At 37.0% G+C, this 24,516-nt stretch overlaps 1 protein-coding gene across 1 annotated transcript in view; it reads right to left on the bottom strand.

The window, feature by feature from the left end:
• The window catches only part of LOC150085565 (N-acetyltaurine hydrolase), a 121,652-nt gene extending 97,800 nt beyond the window's left edge, over positions 1 to 23,852 (bottom strand). Inside the window, exon 1 of the mRNA XM_090373349.1 lies at positions 23,658 to 23,852. Within this exon, the coding sequence (XP_090229475.1) occupies positions 23,658 to 23,688 (31 nt within the window). The 5' untranslated portion in view covers positions 23,689 to 23,852. The remainder of the gene's footprint in view (positions 1 to 23,657) is intronic.
• Between the last annotated feature and the right edge of the window lie 664 nt (positions 23,853 to 24,516).

Raw genomic sequence — 24,516 nt, 5'->3', positions numbered from 1 at the left:
CTTTTGATATATGCCGCAAAAATCCGCAGTCTTCCCTCTCACCCGAATTGGAGATATCTGTACAATACCGAATGGGAGTCATTTTACAACAGTAAACCAAATGAAAACAGACCTGCTGCACTTAGACTTAAAGAACTAACTCAAACGTGGAATATTGAAATCGGCAATATATATCAGGACATAACACCGCCTGATCCACCATGGACAAATATCCGTGCAATTTATGATGATTATTTCCAACAGTGGGGAAAGAACACCTTGTGTCCCTTCAATATTGCACAATTACATGAAAATCACTCTGCTTCCAATTCACAGGCCTGTAAAATCTATACAGACGGATCAAAAACCGAGACCCAAGTAGGCGCTGCGGCTATCTTTCCATCATTCACCGCTTCTGTCTCATTACCCATAGGATGCAGTATCTTCACTGCTGAGCTTTATGCTATTAACTTGGCTCTAGGTCACATTACTCAACTTCTAATTTCGTCTGCCTTAATATACACTGACTCACTCAGTGCTGTCTCTGCCATAAATAGTAATACCAACTCCTCTCACCCTGTAATAAAACAAATCCATTCTAAATTACTTGTGTGTAAAGAGTCAAACCAAACTGTCACTTTCTGCTGGATTCCAGGTCATTCTGGGATTGCAGGAAATGAAAGAGCAGATCTTGCAGCCAAACAACCAGATAATACTCTTCTGCAAACTTTTCAAATTCCATATACTGATTATAAACATATTATCCGTAAAGCATGTTATAATAGCTGGTCATTAATCTGGAAAGGCCATCCAGGAAATAAATTGTACCAAATAAAACCAGAACCAAAGCTGTGGCCCTCCAGCTTCCAGAAAAGCAGACGAGAAGAAACAATTTTAGTAAGGCTCAGGATTGGGCATACTCATCTCACTCACCTCTATTTATTAACTAATGACAGCGCTCCCCAATGTACATCATGTCAAGTACAACTGACCATTCGCCATTTGTTAGTGGACTGTCCCCGATTTCAAAACATCCGCTTAGACACTTTTAAATCAATTACTAATATGCAGAGATCAATAAATTTAATGCAGATTCTGGGAGATGATCCTAATAAAAAAGAACTATTTACTTTCCTAAACCGGATAGGATTATATCATAAAATATAGTTATTATTGAATATTCACCATTAGAAAGACACAATATGGCCCAAGTAGCCTTTGTGTCGTTAAACACAACAACAACAACAATATCTTAGGATTTACTTAACAAATACAGAGAAACGTTGAGAAAAAGTTGAGAGTTAAGGTTAAATTTGAAAGTTTCTGCAATTCTGCCCAAACACAATAGGAGGGGGTACATGATGAGAGATTTGTAAATCAATTCAGTCTAGGAGAGACTGTGCAAGACTCATGGGGTAGAATTTTTACAGCACGATCTATGCTGCTTAACATCAGAAACTGCTTCTACGGGGTTAGGATACACGTATACAGAAAAGGTGCAAGAATATTAGCTGATGCTATTGAGGTGTATCAGAAAATCTAGGTGTGTCAGAAAACTGCTAGCTGGTGAGATACATAGACTAATAGATTAACAATAGTCACAGGCAGGAGTGAAAGTGATTCTTGCACTGTTTCTATTGGAACATGCAGCAGCAGCCCAGTAAGCAAGGTACCAAAGATTTCAAGGTCTGCTGTGAGTCATCATGGAACAAGGAAATACATGGCCTTTCGGGTTATAAGAGTAAGAATAGATTCAAGTATACTTGCATGTATATACACCCAAGCTAGAAACATAGTAAATAAATTTGAAGTGGCGGTCATCATCAAATGCAGACATTGTAGGATATCAGAGAATTGGTGTCACTCAGATATAAAGGATGTAGAATTTGAATATGGGGAGTACAATGTATATAGAAAGGACACACAGGAGGGTAGGGGTTATCTCTTAGTTAAGAAGCACATAAAATCTGAGGTAGTGCATTCAGTTGACAAGGGTGGCCAGTGCAATGTTGAGTCAGTTTGGTGACCTAAGCACTGGGAAAACAAAAATGACAGTTGGAGTGCACTGTAGGCCAATGAAATGAGTATAATGAACATCTGTATAGAAAAATATAGCAAACCTGCAAAAGAAATGTCTTACGATGGAGTATTTTAACTTTCCAGATATTGGCTAGAACTTGGGAGTTGGTCACTCGTGCACTTTTCGACATGATGTTTTCGACAGCAGCATGTTAAAGAGAGACAGCAAGAGAGCAATACGCTTGATCTGATTACATTATCAGCAGTGATTCTTCATGCATTAAGAATCTTCAGATAAAAGAACCACTAGGTTGCAGTGATCACAGAGTATTGATGTGGAATTTATCTTACATCAAATGCATCTTATTAGATGGTAGTTACATTAGCATAATAATGCTAATGTAACTACCATAAAAGCTAAGCGTTTTTGCTTTCATAAAGGAGACTTCAGTGGTCTCAGATAGTTTTTAAATTCTGTACAGTGGGACCAACAAATTCTAAATGGAAAGCATCAAGAAAATAATCATAGAAGCTACTAGATTTTTCATACCAACTAAGAAATACAGTTCAAGGTTTAGACCTAAATGAATGTGAGATGAACTGTTGAGATACATGGTAGAAAATGCATGGGATTTATATAAATTATGAGGTTCTACTGAAGCCTATGTTATACATAAACTAGTCTGCAATCAAGTCACAAAGTAGGCTATGCAAGCCAACACAGATTACAAGAAGTCTCTGGCAAAGAAAGCCAAGAAAAGTAGCAAAGGCCTTTATTTATATTAACAGAAGTTAGAAGATGAAATGCACGAGGCATAATTTCTTATGGGTTTAGGTAATTAACTGTTTGTTTGTTATTTGGTTTTTAGGAGCACTAACAACTAAGGCCATATTGCTCCGGGATATGCGGTGGTCATTCCCTGACCTTTTCGCATCCTCCATATTTGGTGGTGACGGGCTCGAACCCCAGTCTAATCAAGAAGCGTGTGCTACACACTGCTGCTGCTCCTCACCTGACTACAGAGGCGCCTGTCACATTAGTAAATGATACAATACAATAATAATGACTTGTTATTCTTTATAACGATTTTAATATTTTTGAATCGAAATTTGTTGCAAAGTTAATTGAAGGAGTAACTTGGGAAAAGGGAGTGGGATATGAAACAAAAAAATTCAGCCAATCACAGAGATTTTAGCATTAGCATTAGTATTAGCATTAGTAGAGGCATATGATGCAAGAAAGCAAGCTTATTCAGCATCAGCCAAAAAAAAAAAAAACAAAAAACCAACCACTACTCCCATTTCACCCCTCCGTTCGTTCGAAATACCTGTCCAGCTGAGCCTTAAATTTGTTTAGGCTATCAACTTCAACAACAAAGGATGGAAGTCTATTCCACAAACCAACTGCCTGCTGGCTAAAGGCAAATTTCTGCACATCTGTCCGATATCCGTCCTTCCTCAATTTGAATTTATGCCCTCTCAGGTGATTATTCTGAGCAAGAGGAAGAATCCCATCAGCATTGAGCATGCTCAAGCCATTCAAAGCCTTATACACCTCTATCAGATCACCTCGCCGATGCCTAGTCTCCAGGCTCTGTAATTTGCAAAACTTAAGCCTTTCTTTCTAAGAGCAACCCTTTGTTCCATTCACTAATCTTGTTGCCCCTCTCTGTACTCGTTCCAGCAGCTCTACATCCTTCTTGAAATGAGGCCTCCAGACCTGTATACAGTACTCAAGGTGTGGCCTGACCAATGCCTTATACAAGGGAATAATCACATTACTGTCCCTGCTAGAAAAATTCCTGTATATCATTGACAAGACACCATGAGCTACTCTTGCAGCTCGTCTGCACTGCTCAGAGAACTTCATATCTGCCTGCACAATTACCCCCAGGTCCTTTTCATTCTCTACCACTGTCAGCGTAGTACCACAGAGTTGATACGTTGATCTGGGGTTACTGTTTCCCATATGTAGTACTTTACATTTGTCAATTTTAAACTTCATTTGCCACCTCTCAGCCCATCTGCTCAACCTTTCCAGATCCTGTTGCAGCAGCATAGTATCAGTAGTGTCCTTAACAACCCTGCCAACCTTGGTATCGTCTGCAAACTTGGACATTAAGCCTGATACACCATCATCAATATCATTTATAAATACAGAAAACAACAATGGACCCAACACTGAACCCTGAGGAACTCCACTAATAACATTAGTCCACGATGAGCAGTGTCCATTGATTACCACTCTCTGTCTTCTGCCACTCAACCATCCCTTTATCCATAGCAGCAATTTGCCTCCAATGCCACACTTCTCCAATTTGTGCAGCAGTCTTCCATGCGCAACAGTATCAAAAGCCTTTCTAAGATCCAAATATATAATATCAAAGTTATTCCCTGCATCCAGTTCTTTTGTGACTACATCATAGTATCCAATCAAATTGGTCAGACAAGACCTGCCCTTAACAAAACCATGCTGTGTCTGAGCTATAACTGAATTCTTGTCGAGATGATCCTGCAGTGCTTCTTTAACCAGTGCCTCCATTAATTTTCCTGGAACCGAAGTTAAACTAACAGGTCTATAATTACTTGTGTCAGCCTTTGATCCTCCTTTGTGAATTGGGGTTACATTTGCACATCTCCAGTCCATGGGTACCTCCCCTGAGTCCAAAGAAGCTCTCATAATTATGGCTAGGGGTTTGCGTACTTCCTTTGCTGCCTCCTTTAATATAACTGGATAGATCCCATCCACCCCGGGTGCCTTTTTTATGTTTATCCTCAACAATTTCTCCTCCACTTTCCTCTCAGTTATTAGAAAATCATCCAGCTCACTGCCAATGTTTACTTTACCTACATCATTCTCCTTCCTGAATAACTCCACATGTGTGAATGTCGATGCAAAATACTCGTTTAGATTGTTAGCCACCTGAGCTGGATCCTCAATTGTTGAACCATCAACATCCAGTGGACCAATCTGATTCATCCCTTTCCTTCTTGAGTTTAAATAGGTAAGGAACTCTTTTCTGTTTTTCTTTGCATCCTTTGCCAAGGATTTCTCATAATCTGCCTTTGCCTGCCTAATCTCCTTTGTGACTTGGTTACAGACCAACTTATATCTATCATAGGCTTCCATGTCACCCATTAATTTGTATGTATCCCATGCATTTTTCTTCTCTGCCATATGTCTCATTAGTTCATCTGACAACCATTTAGGCCTGAACCTTGAACAATATTTCTTGGTTGGTATGTAAAGCCTGGTAGCTTCCAAGATTAGTTCCTTGAATGCTTCCCATTTTGAATTTGCTGTTGGTAACATCATCAGTTGGTCCCACTGTATAGAATTTAAATACTGTCTCAGACCATCATAGTCGCCTTTACGAAAGCAAAAACCCTTCCCTTTACCTCTGATGGTAGTTACCTCCTTGAGTAAATCCCACTTCAGCACACTGTGATCACTGCCACCCAGTGGTTCCTTTACCTGCAGATTCCTAATGCATGAAGAATCACTACTGATAATCAGATCAAGAGTATTACTCCCTCTAGTTGCCTCCCGAACATGCTGGTGTAGAAAACAATCATCCAATAAATCCACAAAAGCCTTGCTAGTGTGTGAGTGACCAACCCACAAATTCCAGTCAATATCTGGGAAATTAAAATCCCCCATTATAAGACTCTCTGATTTACTGGCCCATTCTATTTCCCTGTACAGTATCTTATTATACTCATCAGAGTCATTAGGCCTATAGCACACTCCTACTCTCAATTTTGATTTACCTATGCTTATGTCACACCAAACTGACTCGACACTGCCCTGTCCATCAATGTCAACTGGCTTCACTTCCTTGGATTTTATGTGTTTTTTAACTAATAGCATAACCCCTCCTCCCCTCCTGTCCTGTCTATCCTTTCTATACACATTGTACTCCCCAAATTCCAGTTCTACATTCCTTATATCTGTGTGACACCACGTCTCTGATATCCCAACAATATCTGCCTTTGACGTTTTGAGCAATACCTCAAATTCATCAAATTTGTTTACTAAACTCCTAGCATTGGTGTACACGCAAGTATACATGCACCTGTTTCTATTCTTAGCTACCCTAACACAACCCATGTGTTTACTTGTACCGCAATGACTTCCAGCAGTCTCTGAAATATCCTGCATCTTGTTTTTCAGGCTTCTGCTCATTCCAATAGAAGCAGTGCAAGAATCTCTTTCACCTCTGCCAGTGGCTACTGTTAATCCATTAGTCTTTGTCTCCCCCCAAGCTAGCAGTTTTCCGACCCACCTAACACTGCCTCGATAGCATCAGCAAATATTCTTGCACCCTTTCTATTTAAGTGTATCCCATCCCTGTAGAAGCAATCTCTCCTGTTAACAAGTACATTCCAGGCTGAAAAAAATTCTACCCCTTGAGCCTTGCACAATCTTTCCAGGGCCGAATTGATCGACAAGGCTCTCATCATATACTCCCTCCTATCGTGTCTGGGCAGAATTGCAGACACTTTCAAATTCAACCCTACTTCACGGCTTTTTTTCAACAGTGACCTGTATTTGTTAAGTAATTCCGCTGGTCTCCTACTCTTAATATCATTAGTGCCAACATGTACAACTATATCACCTTTTGTGCCCTTAAAAGATGATATCTGCTCTACAACGTCATCAACCTTTGCCCCTGGCAGACATACCCTGGTCCTGTTCCACCTATCCTTTTTACAAAGCATGTTCCCCGTTTCCCTGACAATAGAGTCACCAACAACTACTAGTTCCAGTGGGACCAGCGCATTCTGCCTTGGGGGCTGCCTCTGTGTTGCAAGATGACCAAGTGCAAGCTCTGGCGTTGATGTGGGCAGCTGAGAGCTTGATGGGCCCCTCAATTTATTTCCTTCGAGGGCATCCACCCTGTCCTTCAAGGTCTCATATAGGCCCATAACAACGCCGAGTTGTCGCCTAATTTCCTTGCACTCCTTGCATCGTGCACACACAAAGACATCCCCCATGGCAGTATCATGTCCCGTACCCGATTTCTCCGCCAACATCAAGCAAACAGTGCATCTTAAAAGGCTGTGATTCAGAGGGCAACTGCCCCCCTCAGTTCTCCCCTGAGTCACAGCACTCCCATTAGCCTGAGCCTTTTGCTTTGCTGCTCTAGTCAGAGTCATGATTTCGATTTAAATGTCAATAAAATTAAAATTGCAGGACAAAATTAAAACCTTAAACTTGTATCTTAACACAGTTATAATGCTATATTTATTTTTCAGTATCGAGTGTTATCTACGAGTTCCCTTTATATAACTTCCGTATCAAGTATGTATTAATTATTTGTTACGTTTGTACTCTAAGTCGTTATATATATATATAGTTAAAAGTACAATTTAATTGACAATGAAGTTTAACAAGATTAATAGATCTACTGATTAATTGACAATATTATATTATGCACTATACTATACAAAGCTAATGCTATCGAATTCCGGATATGCTGTATCGCGTTTCAGTAACGAGTGTTATCTACGAAGTTCCTTTATATAACTTCCGTATCAAGTTATGTATTAATTATTTATTTTTACTAATTATTTATGTTCCGTAACCTAAGTGGTTATATGTATAGTTAAAGTACAATTTAATTGCCAATGAAGTTCGACAAGATTAATAGATTTTACTGATTAATTTTCACGTAACAATGGCGGCTGTTTATGAACGGTAAACACGTGGATTTGATACCCTTTCCGATACTAAGTAATACCTACAAATCTCTATCTAAGTTACTTTAACTTTAAGTACCGTAAATAGGAATATAAAGCTACTCTAAAAATAAGTTAATATGTCAATATAAACTAATAAAGCAGAAAATAAATCAGAAAAAACTTCTCTGTTCCAAGAGCGGCAGAAAGGCACGTCCGCACAGGAAACCCTCGTCCTCAAACCTATATACTATAACTGTATAATATCGGTGTAGATACCATAGTTTACCCATAAATTTGAACTACGTATATAGTGTAAAAGGCATCATTTTAATTGTATCTCATATTGTGGGTGCCTTCACAATGAGACAGCTGGTATTGCACTACTTAGGCACCCACAATATGAGATACAATTAAAACGATGCCTTTTACACTACATATGTAGTTCAAATTTATGGGGAAACTATGGTGTATCTACACCGATATTATATAGTTAATTACCTAAACCCATAAGAAATTATGCCTTGTGCATTTCATCTTCTAATATATTATTATTTATACACCATTTGACATCTCTCATATTGCGAAAATAACTTTGCAACTGTGATGGCATGCTGCAAAGTAACCTGCCCACAATATGAGATACAATTAAAATGATGCCTTTTACATTACATACATAGTTCAAATTTATGGGTAAACTATGGTGTATCTACACCGATATCACACAATTAATTTTCAGTAGTATAAAGGAAATGAATCACATTGGTCCAATTAATGTTGATAAATGTGGTCAGGTTGCTGACAGGCCAAACAGATATTTTGCATCTACATTCACACATGAGGAATTCTTTAAGGAAGGATGCTAGAAGTTTATCAAACTCTAACAGGGAATTAAATGATTTTGCAATAACTGACAGGAAAATAGAAGAGAAATTCTTGAAGTTAAACATAAGAAAGGCACCTGGAGGTGGATGGAATCTATTCAGTTGTATTGAGTGAGGCAGCAAAGGAGGTAAGCAAACCCTTAGACAAAATTGTGCGAGTATCTTTGGATTCAGAGGAGGTCTCTGTAGACTGGAGATGTGAGAATGTACAATATTCCCAATTCACAAAGGGGATCAAAGGGAACAATGAGTAATTATAGACCTGTTAGCTTAACTTCTGTTCCAGGGAAAATAATGGAATCACTGGTTACAGAAGTAATGCACAATCATCTAAAGGAGACTGGGTTTGTTAAGAGGAGATCTTGTCTATCCAATTTTATTGGATCCTATGTACAGTAACACAGGAACTGTATACAAAAAATAATTTTGATGTTATATACTTGGATTTCAGGAAAGCTTTTGATACTGCTTCACAAAGAGCAGTGTGGCATTAAGGGAAAATTACTGCTATGGATGAAAGGATGGTTGAGTGGGAGAAGACAGAGAGTTGTAATCAATAGACACTACTCTTCATGAACTAATGTTATCAGTACAGTCCCAGGGTTCAGTGCTGGGCACATTGTTGCTTTCTGTATTTATTAATGATACTGATGAAGGTATATCAGGCTTAATGTCTAAGTTTGCAGATGATATGAAGGTTGGCAGCATGAGTAATGACAGTATGCTAGAGCAACAAGATCTAGAAAAATTAGGTGGTCTGGCTGAGAAAAGATAATTGAGGTTTAACTTTGACAATTACAAACTACCACAAATGGGTAGCAGTAATCCCAGATTAACAACCAGCTGTGTGGTACTACACTCTGGTTATAGGAAAATGAAAATGGCCTGGGGGTAATTGTACAGCCACATCTGATTGTACAATCGAGCTCCTACCAAGGAAGGTTTCATTCTGCAAATTGAGACTAGGCACCTGTGAGGTGATCTGATTGAGACAGCTCTGGCCACAAGTATGTTCAACCGGTTCTGTCAAACAGGGTCCCATGCTAGGTGCTATCGAACAAGGCTCTGCGCACAAATGGTCTAAATAATAATATCATCTGCATCTTTTCCGTATTTCTATTAATGAACCTACGACCGTCTGAATGTCTAGTTACCCACATTGTCGTCACTACATGAACACTTGTGCAAGTCGACTTGAAAATTACTCACAGCATATACTTCATTCTCAATGTGTATGTTTCGTTTGATATTGAACATTTAAAATAGTTTCTGCAGAACGAAGAAAATTTCCATATAATGAACAGATTACAAGAGACAACTGGAAATGCATTGTTCATGCTTAGCAGCAGCAGCACTAATGCTTAGCAGCAGCACTAATTGCCTTCAGGCAATTAGTGCTGCTGCTGCCGCTAAGCATGAATTAAGAGTCAAAGGGATTACCATTCTGCAACTTAGTGGTGTTGGTAAAACTTATCCGCCTGTCCCACATACCCAGAAGTCACGCTGGTCATCATCTGAATAAATAAATAAATAAATATATATATATATTTTTTAAAAAAGTTTGATATTTTATTTTACAAGTTTAGTTCAAAGAAGTCAATATATTTAATTTATATTTTGTATGTGAATATGTTTTATATATAAAAAATTTTTAAAAAATATGTATATTATTCCTCTGTTCTTCTGAATTGGCTTCTATAATTCCCACTCTCTCTTTCAAAACAGTCCGAACACGTGCCCCCACCAGCCAACGTCCATTTACTGTCCAACTTCAAACTCACAGAACCAACTTTTCATCTTCCTCATTTATTCATTCAACTGCCGTTTTCTGGAACAACCTTCCTTCATACGTATATCCTGAAAATTAAAGTCTACAGAAGTTCAAGTCCAAATATCTTCTTTCGTCTTCTCAACCTCAAACCCAAGCATGGTACAAGTACTATAGGCAGTGCCGGCCTTAGCAAATGCGGGGTCCGATTGGGGCATGCCAGCATGCCCTTGAAAAATTCAATATTAATCCTTCAATATTTTGAAATAATGAAATTTGATGCTGAAAAATAGCACATACAGATGTTGAAATGTCCCAAAAAAGGTCATTGCATCAGGACAGGTTTTGGCCATATCCCCTAGAACTAGATTGTAACTGTGACAAGCACATGGTGTAAAAAATATCCTTGAATTTTCCTGTAAAAGTCCTACCTGAAACTTTTCCTTTCATACTAGCTCCATTGTCATAACCTTGCCCTCGGATATTAGTTATGTCTAATCCTAATGGATTCCTTTCTACTTTGACTTTTTTGCTCGCTCTCTCTCTCTCTCTCAGGGTAACTCGGGAATTCTGTTTTGGTTGGTTAAGTCTTCCTTGCACCATATGGCTATTAATAATAATACAGCAGACTCTCAAATTTACCAGGATCGGATTAACCGGGACACTTCAAAATTCCAAATTAAAAAAAAAAAAAAATCTACCAGAAATCTTACATAAAATTCAAGTAATAAATATAAAGGTATAAACAGATGTTTTACAAGTCATAAATAAGGGAGAAGAAGCAGCGTTATAAGTCATCACTGGGAGATTAGTGTACCTATTATCTTGCAACCCCCGCTGTCTTCACGCCGGTCAAAAAAAAAAAAAAAAAAAAAAACTGTCACCAAATGTTTAGTTTGTTTTAGTGCGTCGTCGATCGTTGTGTTCTGTCGCACCACAAAAGGGCCAATTTTATTTCGTTATTTATGTGAGGGATGTCGGAATTTTTTTTTTTTTTTTATATTAACTATTTTTTTTATTTTATTTTATTTTTTTTTTTTTTTGTTTAGAAATCGCAAAAATGATGGGAAAAATGCAAGAGCTGTGCTTTCAAATGAAAAAAAAATTGAAATTATTGAAAAGTTTGAAAACAGTACATCCATTAAATCTCTAAAGAACCATTATAATGCATGCTGGTGACCAAACCATACGCGTCATTATAAAAAATAAAATAAAGAGAAGCATCGTACTGGACACGCGGGTAGTGTATGTGTTAACTTTATTCATTTTTTATCTATCGCCATACTTTTTACGTAGGTTGCCGAACATTTTTCAATACAGTAAGTCGCCGACTTACGTAGCAGTAGTGGCATGTGATGCAAGAAAGCAAATATATGAGCTTATGCAGCATCAGCCAAAAAAAAAAAAAAAAAAAATCACACCATTCCCTCCAAATGCCTGTCCAGTTCCTCCTTAAATTTATTCAACCTATCAACTTCCACAACGACAGATGGAAGTTTGTTCCAGCAATTAACCACCCGCTGGCTAAAGGCAAATTTCCGCACATCTATTCTACATCTACGGAAATTTGCCTTTTTTTTTTTAACTGAAGATTTCAGTGAAGGAGACACACATTTCACCATAATAACGTAAAAACCCACAGAATTCCAGCTATCGGTATTATCGCAAATGCAATAAGATCGAGTTTACTACCCGTTTATAATGAATTGCACTAACAGAAAAGCATAATAACCTGGAAAGTGCAAATTGTTTTTATTGTTTTATGGCAGTGACTTCTGGAAATGTGCTTTAGTAAAATGTGAGCTTGCATGGAGTGATAATAGTGAGTTTTCGCCTTAACCCCGTGAAGTTCTTTCCAGAAAATTTAATTTTGACTGTTATCGTGGTGCCGACTAAGAAAATAAGTGACAGCGGTACTACTAAATCTATGAAGAAAAGGAAAGCAATCGAGTTGGACCAGAAATTTAAATAATAAGGATGTATGAAAATGGCCAAACATTAACAAGTATCGTGTGGAATTTAGATTTGTCAGTGGCAACGGTGAACACAATAAGAGAAAGACAGAATACCAGAAGCGGGGTACCAATGAAGTCAACTACACTGATGGCTACGAAATACACATCAGTTTTTACAGTACAATAACATGCGTTTTTTCTTCCTTTTATGTTTTCTTTTCTTATGTGCCACTCTGGCTACTTCACCGCTGTCCCTAAAAGTTGATAAAGTTTTTAATTGAACTAATTAAAAAATATATAACTATTTTTCTTCATTATTCTGAGGATATTATGTGGGTTTTGTAATTTTGGCATATCAGGGATATGGGATCAATATTTTATTAGTCATTCCCAAGTCAAAACTCGACTTGTAATAAGTCCTGGAACGTATCTCTTACGTATGTCAGGGACTTACTGCATTTTTGGATTAACCGGGAAATCGATTATCCGGGAATTTTTTTTTACCATCTATCCTGGAAAATCAACAGTCTACTGTATTTTGAATTCCTGTTTCAGTACATTGTACAAAATTTTCTCCGGTACTGCTCTTTACATTGATAAATTTTATGAACTGTTCATACACTGACTGCCATTGGGGAACGTTCCATTGGAGATTTATCTAATTGTCCGAGACGTTTGTTCCTGATCAGTGCCGGACTAAGGCACAAGCTAACAGGGCAGTCGCCCGGGGTGTCATTCTTACAAGGACTTCAGAAAAAAATTTTTTTATTAAAGTCTCCCGTAATTGATTACATCCACCCATGTGTTTTTGTGTCTGCAAATTGCGTGTTCTTGAGTCGATTTGCCTGTTGTTGCTGGACAAAAAAACCCAGTTTCTAGAGAGAAAAAACCCAGTTTCTGAGGAAAATAATACCTTCTACGCCTGAGACTGACTAACTCAGCCACAGAGTGAAAAAACCCCATTAAAGTTCCTCGCATCATCGACGGGATTCGAACCTGGGCCTTTTCCACCCAGTGTGGGGAAGACAGTGATGATACCACTGTGCTATGCACATAGACACGGGGGCTCCAGAAGCTGATTATAGCTCGGAGTCAGCGCCTTTACCCAGATTTCTAGGATATGCAAAGGGCACCTAAATAATCTTTCTTCCCAGGGTGCAAGAATACCTTAATCTGGCCCTGTTCCTGATGGCCAATATCGGGTGTACAATCAAGAATAACAGCAAAATACTTAATGGATTTTATTGCACTAGAAAAATTCTTTTTCTAGTGCTTCTGTGGACTCTCTTTTCCATTTCCTTTTAGCGTGGCCGCTTTGTCTGCTTTTATTCTTTTTTTACATTCTAAAAAGAAATTATAAGGCGACAGATGATTAGAAAAAATTTTCTTGCATGTTTTGTTTCAACTTACTTGTTGTAGAATAATGATTTTTATAAAATAACTGCCCTTTGTGCTTTATCAGCGATCAAATATGGAACTCCATCATTCATTAAACTATAAAGCTTCTTATATTTAGCCTGTTTAACAGGTGGGTGTGAGAACAATAAGAAAATCTGTTTCGTGGTAGACACTCACCGACACCACTAGTTGGAGTGAATGCTTTACACAGTTGATAAGAAGCAGACCAGGAATCTCGGCCTTTCATTTCTTATACATCATTGTTAATTTAAATCATTATGAATGCATTGTCAGTACAGATGCAATAAGTCGGTGCAACTTTAATCCATTATTTCTTAACGATGATTTCAAAGATTCATATATTTCTTCTGCATTGCATTCATCGAGTTTGATTATGTCAAGAAAAGTTACCACAAATCAATTCTTGAAATTCGGATAGTACTGTATTACAATTCCCAACATTTTTATATCACTAATGTCATTACTTTCATCGATAATTAAACTGAAGTTTCTATTTCCTAAATCGGGTTTTAAATTATCCATGAAATGTGGTGCTATAGCACTGGCATATTATTGAAGTACATTTTGTTCTTCGCAGTTTGAAATCTTTACTTACCCTACTGTCTGAAAAACGAAATTCACAAAAGTCACTCAAATGATCACCTACCCAATGCACAGTGCATAGCTATGATCAATTACCCAGTGCACAATGCTTAGCTATGAAAAATGCTATGCTGCTTTCTGCCTTTGCACCTTCTGTATTGCAATTTTCTTGAATGGCAATACTCTCTGATGCTGAAAACTAAAGGGCGCTTCGTCTTTTTTGTGATTAATTTGTAATTACGATGCCTTTCAATGTCACTTAATTTGGCTGTCAGCATGCATGTACAATATTTACAAAAAACATTTTAAATAATCACCATCTAATTTGCAGAGTCAGTTCTTATATTTAGCATCTCTGAGCCATTGATCACAAAAGTTTCAGAGAAAGGAAGTTGAAGAGTTCTAAGTGATTGGTGCAAATTCATATTATAATTTTTCATATTATAATCTTTCTCCGATCTGTAAATGATCCACCAACAAATTTTCCATAAAAGAAATGCTGATATCAGAGTAATAAAATTACAAATCGTTCTGTCAAATTGTAACAAAATGAAAATTGTAAAAAAAAATTATATTAGGTCCCCCATAAATGTTTACATCTACCCATATATTTATTTTATCTGTAAATTGTGAATGCCGTGTGTTCTCTGGTCATTTGTCTGTTTGCTGGACGAAAAAAACCCCAGTTTCTGAGGAATAAACTTTGCTATCTACACCTGAGACCGACTAACTCAGCCACTGAGTGAAAAAAGCCCATTAAAGTTCCTCGCACCATCAACAGGATTCGAACTCGGGCCTTTTCCACCCGGTGTGCAAAAAGGATGGTGGAAATACCACTGTGCTACCTGCACAGACAAAGAATAGATAAAAAAATAAATAAATAAAATAAATCTACAGCAATGAGTAACATATTAACCCCAGGGACTCATATCTGGTGAGTATAGGCTTGGCACACCAAGGGTCCTGAGCTGGATATCATCATTTTTCTCTTTCTTGGTGATTCCTTTCTACTCCTGATTTTCTCTCTCTCTCTCTCTCTCTCCCCCCCCCCTCTCTCAGGGTAACTTGGGAATTTTTTTGGCTGGTGCAGCATAAGCACCAGTAATAATCATATATATTATTATTATTATTACAAACTATACAACATTTGACAATCGCCAACATCATGGACCATTCATAATTTGTGAATGTCCATAATGTAAACTTATGAAAGCTGGAATAATAAATTCACTTATTAAAGAATCACTACAAAGTTGACATTGCACTGCACACAGAGCAAATAATACAATTCAGAGGTGCGCATTCATTGTTCACTAAGTGCAAAAAACAAAAAAGTGTGGACAAGAAAAATAGCTTTTTGAAATTCATATTATATCTTTCTCTGATCTGTAAATGATCCTTCAACAAATTTTCAATAAAAAAAAAAAAAATTACTGACACCATAAGAAAATTACAAATCATTCTGTCAAATTGCAACAGAATGCAAAGAATAATAAAATATTTAAATAAATAAATCTACAACAATGAGTAACATATATTAGTATCAAAACTGGACAACGTCATGAATCATTCATAATTTGTGAATTCACAAAATTATGAATCCACAATTTGTCTTTCTATCACAAGTTGGAAAAAAAACGGTGGTAATGAGTAAATGTCTTCATGTTCTGAGAAACTTAAAAATGTAGAATCATTGCACTTGAAAATGTAGAATCACAGAATGGTACATGATACTTGATAAGAGCTATAGAACTTTTTCTGCCAATAAAGCAAATGAAAATCTCTGTGATTGGCTGAATTTTTTTGTTTCATTTCCCACTCCCTTTTCCCAAGTTACTCCTTCAATTAACTTTGCAACAAATTTCGATTCAAAAATATTAAAATCGTTATAAAGAATAACAAGTCATTATTATTGTATTGTATCATTTACTAATGTGACAGGCGCCTCTGTAGTCAGGTGAGAAGGAGCAGCAGTGTGTAGCACACGCTTCTTGATTAGACTGGGGTTCGAGCCCGTCACCACCAAATATGGAGGATGTGAAAAGGTCAGGGAATGACCACCGCATATCCCGGAGCAATATGGCCTTAGTTGTTAGTGCTCCTAAAAACCAAATAACAAACAAACTAAAGTGACATTATAAATTCTAAAATGTATAATATTTTAAAATATATTTTTATTCTTTACCACAATCGACTGCTCTTATGCTACGTAGGTACACTGATAATTTTTAAGAAATTAATATTTATAAAGACAAAAAAAAATTTTTTTTAATTTTATGCAAATAATTTACATCATATAAATATCTTTAATAATAACAGAAACATTAACCCCGGGGGCTCACGTCTGGTGAGTATGGGTTTGGCACACCCATGCTGGATATCATCATTCTACTCTTTCTTGGTGATTCCCTTCTACTTCTGACTCTCTCTCTCTCTCTCTCTCTCTCTCTCTCTCGGGGTAACTCGGAAATTTTTTTTTTTAGCTGGTGCAGCATAAGCCTCAGGCTTCCTTGCACTATATGGCTAGTAATAATAATAATAATAATAGACTTCATTTATATAATATGAAAATATTTGATTTTCAACTGAATAGCTTATAAATTAAATTAATTATTTTTAAATTTAATTATTTCTTAGTTACTATAATATTTGAAAAAATAAAAAATTATAAAAATTAAAAATTATAAAATCACTATTGCAAAAACACCCCGTATAAGTTTTGCTCAGGACCCGCAAGTAATTTTTGAACAGGGTTCCACAAATTTTGGGGCCGGACCTGGATTGAGGTGTTTAACGCTTTGAATTGATTGAACAAACTTAATGCTGATCGCATTCTTCCTCTTGCTTGGACTATGCACGCAACCCCAGGGGTTCACATCTGGTGAAGATGGGCCTGGCACACCCAGGGTCCTGAGCTGGATATCATCATTCTTCTCTTTCTTGGTGAGTCCCTTCTACTTTTGACACTCTCTCTCTCTCTCTCTCTCTCTTAGAGTAACTCAGGGAATTTTCTTTTTTCTTTTTTTTTTTGGCTGGTGCAGCATAAGCCTCAGGCTTCCTTGCACCATGTAGCTAATAATAATAATAAGAAGAAGAAAACAAGGGGGCATAAATTCAAACTGAGCAAAGATAGTCACATAATAGATGAGTAGATATTTGCCTTTAGCCAATGCCGCAAAAAATTTCCATCTGATGTGATGGAAGTGGACAGCTTGAATAAATTCAAGGAAGAACTCAACAAACCGTTGGAGGGGATGAATAGGTAAAATGGAAAGTTTTTTAATACTTCATATGTGGAGCAGTAATTTCAGATCAATGTACCAACTGTGTGGTATATTAATCCACACTCAGGGAAGTGGAGAATGAAAAAGACCTTGGGGGGGGAGGTAATTGTACTGTTAGCCATGAAGTTCTCTGAGCTTTGCAGACAGGCTGCCAGGGCCGATCAGAAGGGTTTTGTCATGATACACAGAAATTATGCCAGCAGGAATGAGATGATTATCCCATCATATAAGAATATGGTAAGGCAACATCTTGGGTACTGCATAAAGGTCTAGACACCTAATTTTAGGAAGGATGTGGATCTGTTGAAACAGGTGCAGAGAAGAGCAACAAGGCTAGTGGGAGGAACAAATGAGTACTCTTACCAGGAAAGGCTTCAGTTCTGCAAACTACAGTGCCAAAGAGAGAGACTAAGCACCCACCTGCAAGGTGATTTGATTGAAGCGTTTAAGGCTTTGAATGGACTGAGTAAACTCAATGCTGATGGAATCCTTCCTCTTGCTCAGACTATGCACAAGAATGCATAAATTCAAACTGGGGAATGATGGTTGTACGGTACATGTGTGAAAATTTGCCTTCAGTCAACATGTGGTTAACTGTTGGAACCTGTTCCCATCTGGTGTTGTTAGGTGTAGGTAGTTTGAAGATACAGTCAGTCCTCGTATAACACGTGTTTACACTACACGAATTCGATCATATGTGTTTAACAAAACACATATGATCGAATAATAGGGGATTTTTAAATAGGGGAACGATATCTTATATAACACGAACCGAATTCGCTTATGCACGATTCACCTTTGTGTTTACAAGAAATGGCAGTCAAACGCAGAATCACCCCAACCGAATGCAACACAATAGCAATGAAGAGAAGATTCTGAAAATGTATTTATGTTTTTTATATCAGTGAAGGGGAAACGCATTTCACCATAATAACATAAAATTCCAGCTATCGGTATTATCACAAATGCAATTAGATCGAGTTTAACCAGTTTATAACAGATTCCACTAGCAGAAACGCAACTGGAAATTGTTTTTATTGTTTTATGGTAGTAACCCCTAGAAATGTGCTTTAGTAAAATGTGAGGTGTTAATAGTGTATCTCTGCCTTTACGGTGTTGTTTATTCAGTTGCTACATGCGCAGCTTTCTTTATGTGTATCAAGCGTGCCTCCTCGTTTTGTAACTGTGCTTTATTCCCTAAAAATGAGTAAAATACTTAAAAGGTGTGAAAAGAAAGCATCCTGGTGAAAACACTGCAGATTCAGGGAGAAAAAGAAAAGCAATATCGATAAACAGAGGTGGACTGGATCAAAAATTCTCACCCGGAAAAATTTATAGTGGCCTCGTACTATGTTTTATGGCCAAAATCACACCGGCCTCCGGCCCACCGGGGTTCTCCCGGTAAGGCTTATAGCCAGTCCGCCTCTGTTGATAGAGAAAAAATATGAAATTGTGAAATGCTTTGGGCGAAATGAAAGACCATGTGATATTGCACGTGCTACAGACCTAAATGAGGCAACACCGAGAATTACAAAAGAATGCAGAGAAAATAAAAACAACTTTCGTAGCAGGAATAACTCAAAGTGTAATTAAAATCCATTAGATTAAGACACAAAGACTTGTAAGAGATGAAACGGCTGTCATCTGTTTGGATAGAAAATCAAACAAAAAACAAGTTTGCTTAGGATAGAAGCAAAAGCATTAGCAATATTTTATTACGTAATAGTTGTAATAAAATACGTAAGGATTTTATTACAATTATTTATTGTGTTTGGTTACAAATGTGTGTTCAATCTTGGGTGGGCGGCACCTAACCCTATTTTTCCCATAGAGCCTGGTGTTTATATTGCACGAGGGTTTCTAGGAACACAATTATCGTGCTATACGAGGACTGACTGTATTTAAGAAAGAACTAGACAATCTTAGAAGGGACAGACAGGTGATATAGGAAGTGTTTTTTGTTTTGTTTTTTTGGCTGATGTTGCATAAACCTGCTTTCTTGCATCATTTTCCACTATTAATATTAATACTAAAAAATGTTTATTATACCAATTACAAAGGCTATGCATTACACTTTGAACATACAGTTCGAGAGGCACCTCCGTAGCCAGGTGGGCAGGAGCAGCAGTACATAGCACATGCTTCTTGATTAGACCGGGATTCGAGCCAGTGACCACCAAATACGGAGGATGCGGAGAGGTCAGGGAATGAGCACTGCATATCCCTGGAGCAATATGGCCTAAAAACCAAATAACAAACAAACAAACAGTTCGAGAATTAAAAGTTGGACTGCCAACACATTGTTCTTCATGTGCTAGGTCAATGACAAGATTTTTTTTAACCAATATTGCAATTTTTAGAAATTGTTTTACCCAGTATAGCCAATGGCTTGCAGTTGCTACTAACTCTCATATTTAGATATTCTTCAAGGTCAAAACATACCTGCACTTCTTGCCTGTTATTTCACCAACACAGCATGATAAGAACCTACCAATAATTCAACAAACTTTGGACTTTGAAAGTAGAATCAATTCAGACAATGAATTGAATGCATAATTCTCAATTTATGAGCCTGAACTTTCAGCCATCTACAGCCATCAGCCATCTACAATGATGCAAGGAAGCAAGCATATATAGCATTAGCCTAGGAAAAAAAAAAAAAACACTTCCCATATGAGCAATCCATTCTCTCTGTTCAATTTGTTTAGATTCTACCTTAAATTTATTCAAACTATCCATTTCCACAATACCAGCTTGCAAGTTTCTTCAACAATCAACTACCCACTGGCTGAAAGCAAATTTCTGCACATCTATCCTGTACCCATCCTTTCTCAATTTAAATTTATGCCAACTCAAGTGTGTTGTCTGAGTAAGAGTAAAGATGCTAGCATTTAGCTTACTCATTCTATTCAAAGCCTTAAACACCTAAATCAGATCATGATAATTTGCTTGCCTAATCCCCTTTATGACTTGATTACAGACTAGTTTATACCTGTAGGTTTCTGTATCCCCTAATTGAAACCCAGATGCAATGTGAACATTTGTATTTTTGTTTTTGCATGAAGTATACTTAGCCACTAAGAAAGGCAGACATTTTGCTCACTTGGTCTCTGTTTAAATAACAAATAAAAACAATGTCTCATAATTCATAGTATATCAAAATGAAACAGAAACAAATTCATAGTATATCAAAATGAAAAATTCAGAGTATATCAAAATGAAAAATTCAGAGTAAATCAAAATGAAACCAATTTAACCCCAGGAGCTCACATCTGGTGAGTATGGGCTTGGCACACCCAGGGTCCTGAGCTGGATATCATCATCCTTCTCTTTCTTGGTGATTCCCTTCTATTTTTGACTCCTCTCTCTCTCTCTCAAGGTTACTCGGGAACTTTTTTTTTTCTGGTGCAGCATAAGCCTCAGGCTTCCTTGCATCATATGGATAATAATAATAATAATAATTAGAAAATATTGGTGGGTAAAGGTACAAGGATGGATTTGATTTCATTTAAGAATTTAAAAATTAACAGAAAAATTTTAAAAAAGTGGAGCCTGTTAGGTGCCATGTTAGCAACAAAAGGTTAAACAAACATTTTGTAAAAAGTTTAGGATCCAGTAACTTTTGGAAATATGATACTGTTTTCACCCTCTGGGATAAAATGTTTACCCCACAGTGACAAAAGCATCATGCATTCCTTCAAACAAGCATTCTATCACATGACCATAACCAGTGGGGAGTATATAACTTTCTGAATAAGTATACTTCATACTTTATGGTAAAACTTTTTCACTTCCACATCTTAAAAATTATCAAAAACAAAAAAAAAAACCTAGCAACATGTAGATGACTTACTATCCACTAAAATAATACATCAGACAATATTTTTGTGTGCATTCTTATTAAACTTTTAAAACAATCGCATTATGCTGAGTTGAAAGAGGGAACCATTCACAAATTACATAAAGCAAGGAGGAGGTTCTGTTAAAATGGTGAAATGCATTATGGGTGGTAGGGTCACACTAATGTTAGATAACAGGTTTTCATCAGAAAAAAAATAAATGAGCATGTTTCAACTGGACTACAGGAAATCCTCTATTTAATGGACTTCGGAAATAATTCCCCCATACTGCATCTGGTGAGTATGGGCTTGGCATACCCAGGGTCCTGAGCTTGATATCATCATTCCTCTCTTTTTTCTTTTCTTGGTGATTCCCTTATATTTTGGACTCTCTCTCAGGATAACTCAGAATTTTTTTTTTTTTTTTTTTTTTTTTGGCTGATGCAGCATAAGCCCCAGGCTTCCTAGCACCATATGGATAATAATAATAATAACAAGAGACAGAGTTCCTACGGGGCCAGTGACATAACTGGTCATCTCACATTTACCATCAGTTAATGACTACTTGGCTACTTTATTGCAATAAAGCAGTGCCAAGTAGCCAGAATTTCCCTGACCATTCCTTCCATCACCCTGCCAAGAGTCAAGTCAATAGCAAGTCATTTGAACCTCAAGTGAGAACTTGAAATGTTCTTTGGGCTCTGAATAATCTTTTGTCACTATTTCCACTGCCACTATACAGCACAGCAAAATTTTAAACTCTTCTACTCAATACAGTATTACAACATTACCACACAATAAGTGCATATCACAAAAAAATGAATAAATAATAAATACACAAGTTTTTTTTTATTTTTTGTTTTACAGCACTTTTTCATAATATTCTAGCAAATTTGGCGTATATATATTTCTTTTGAGTTTAAAGTAACGTTGTTGGCTTTTAGGAGCATCAGCTACTACGGCCATATTGCTTCGTGCGTATTGTCTGTAAATTACGTGTGTTCTGTGGTCGATTTCCGTTTTCAAGACGTAAAACCTGAGTTTCCGGGGGGGGGGAAACCATGCCACCCTCGCCTGAGATCGACTAACTCGGCCACGTTGTGAAAAAGGCCTAAAAAAATTCCTCCCGTCATCAACGCGACTCGAACTCCGGTCTTTTCCACCGGTGTGGGGAGGACGGCGACCCTACCAACTGTGCTACACCCGAGGACTTGAGTCTAAATAGACAGGCTTACTCCCTCCGAAAAATAGTTGTCACTCTTATTTCGTTACGCAATAATTGTAATAGGATAAAACTGTTATGAAATTTCATTTAGGGGTGTTGTAATTATAAAATCAATACTGTAATATTATAAAAAAAAGCACATTATGTAATTTACGAATTCACGTAAAATGATTTTTTGACTATTTTGAAAATCCACCTCCCACGCACTTAATTTCACAACATCTTTGATTCTATCCACTATTATTAATTAAGTAAAATATTCCAATCGGTTATCATTGGTGCTTATATCTTCTGAGTTGGCACACCCCGGGTTCTGAGTTGAATATCATCATTCTTCTCTTCCTTGGTGATTCCCCTCTACCTCTCTCTCTCTCGGGGTAACTCAGGAATGGTTTTTTTTTTTGGCTGGTGCAGCCAAAGCCTGTCTGCACCAGCCAAAAAAAAAAAAAAACATTCCTGAGTTACCTAAAGTAACTCAGGAATTCTCTAAAGTACGTAATTTGGTAAATGCTTCCCAATCCCTGGATTATTCACTATTTGATTTTCAGCCAAGAAAATGGGAAAAACATATCTAGAAGGTATTCCAAGACCCATGGATTCTGATTCGTCTATAATTACAGCACCTCTTAAGGCTTTAATCCGCCATCCTCACAAAATTAAGGTAGCATACTGTAGTTAGGAATACTTCGATGTTCTGCAATCCTCATAATCATAGTATCACGAAATTCGCATTTTCGAATTCGTATTAAAATAAAAGTAAATCGAAATTTCTTACAGTAATACGAAATTTTCGTGTTAATATACTGTATCCCCCTGAAATTAATATATTTTATAAAGAATTCTTTAACTCTTGAAAGAGAGGAGTTTAGAACACTAATTAAACTTCTCTAGAATTTTTAAGTTATACTATTTTCACAAAAATTATTTTAGAGTGGGGAAGGTTTATGGCCGCGTTTTCACTTCCGGCAACAGTTCAGCTTAAACTTAAAATCATACTGTTTACTGCTGTATTTTAAGATACCTGTTTGCACCATGCCATGAGGTATATCCATATCTAGCCTGAATTTTCAACAATAACAAAATGTTTTTGAATTTACTATTTTGTTTCGGCTGCTGTGGACTTCGATCACTGTGAAAAACCTTCAGTTCGTATCTTCCAGTGATATTGCATCTTGGGTTACGGCTTGTTATCTTTAGCTCTTAAAACTCGCATGTTTCTTTTTACTTGCACTGACTAATATTAGAATTCAGATGTATAATAGGCACATAGCGCGTTCGGTCCCTAAATAAACTGAAAAACTATATATCCAAGCTTCTTGTTTGGATAATACAGTTCTTAACGTTTCTAGCATCTCTTCCTCAAAATTTCAACTAGGATTTATCGCAACGTGTGGCTACAGCAGATTTTAACTTCTATGTGTATTACCTGAAAGTGACTTGTAGATCTGTATTTTTTTTATTATTTATTAATATTAGCCATATGGTACAAGGAAGCCTGAGGCTTATGCTGCACAAGCCAAAAAAAAAATTCCCGAGTTACCCCCTGTGTGTGTGTGTGTGTGTGTGTGTGTGTGTGAGAGAGAGAGAGAGAGAGAGAAGTAGAATGCATCACCAAGAAAGAGAAGAATGATGATATCCAGCTCAGGACCCTGGGTTTGCCAAACCCATACTCACCAGATGTGAGCCCCCGGGGTATTTTGATTCGTAGTAACTCAACAGTGTTCTGGTTATGTGATTTGTCAACTACAAGGTGGCTGAATTGTTTCCTTCTTGTTTTTGGTTATTATTATTCAAGCAAAAGGGGATGAAATCATTTTTCTAATTTATTTTATATAATCAAGTTTATGTTTTATTTAATTTCTTTTTTTATAATATAAGCT

Source organism: Mastigoproctus giganteus, chromosome 5 (genome assembly GCF_048544385.1).
Source record: "Mastigoproctus giganteus isolate SK-2022 chromosome 5, ASM4854438v1, whole genome shotgun sequence".
NCBI lineage: Eukaryota > Metazoa > Arthropoda > Arachnida > Uropygi > Thelyphonidae > Mastigoproctus > Mastigoproctus giganteus.
Note: the sequence above shows the minus strand (reverse complement) of the source record. Positions and strands in the feature narration are given on the sequence as shown.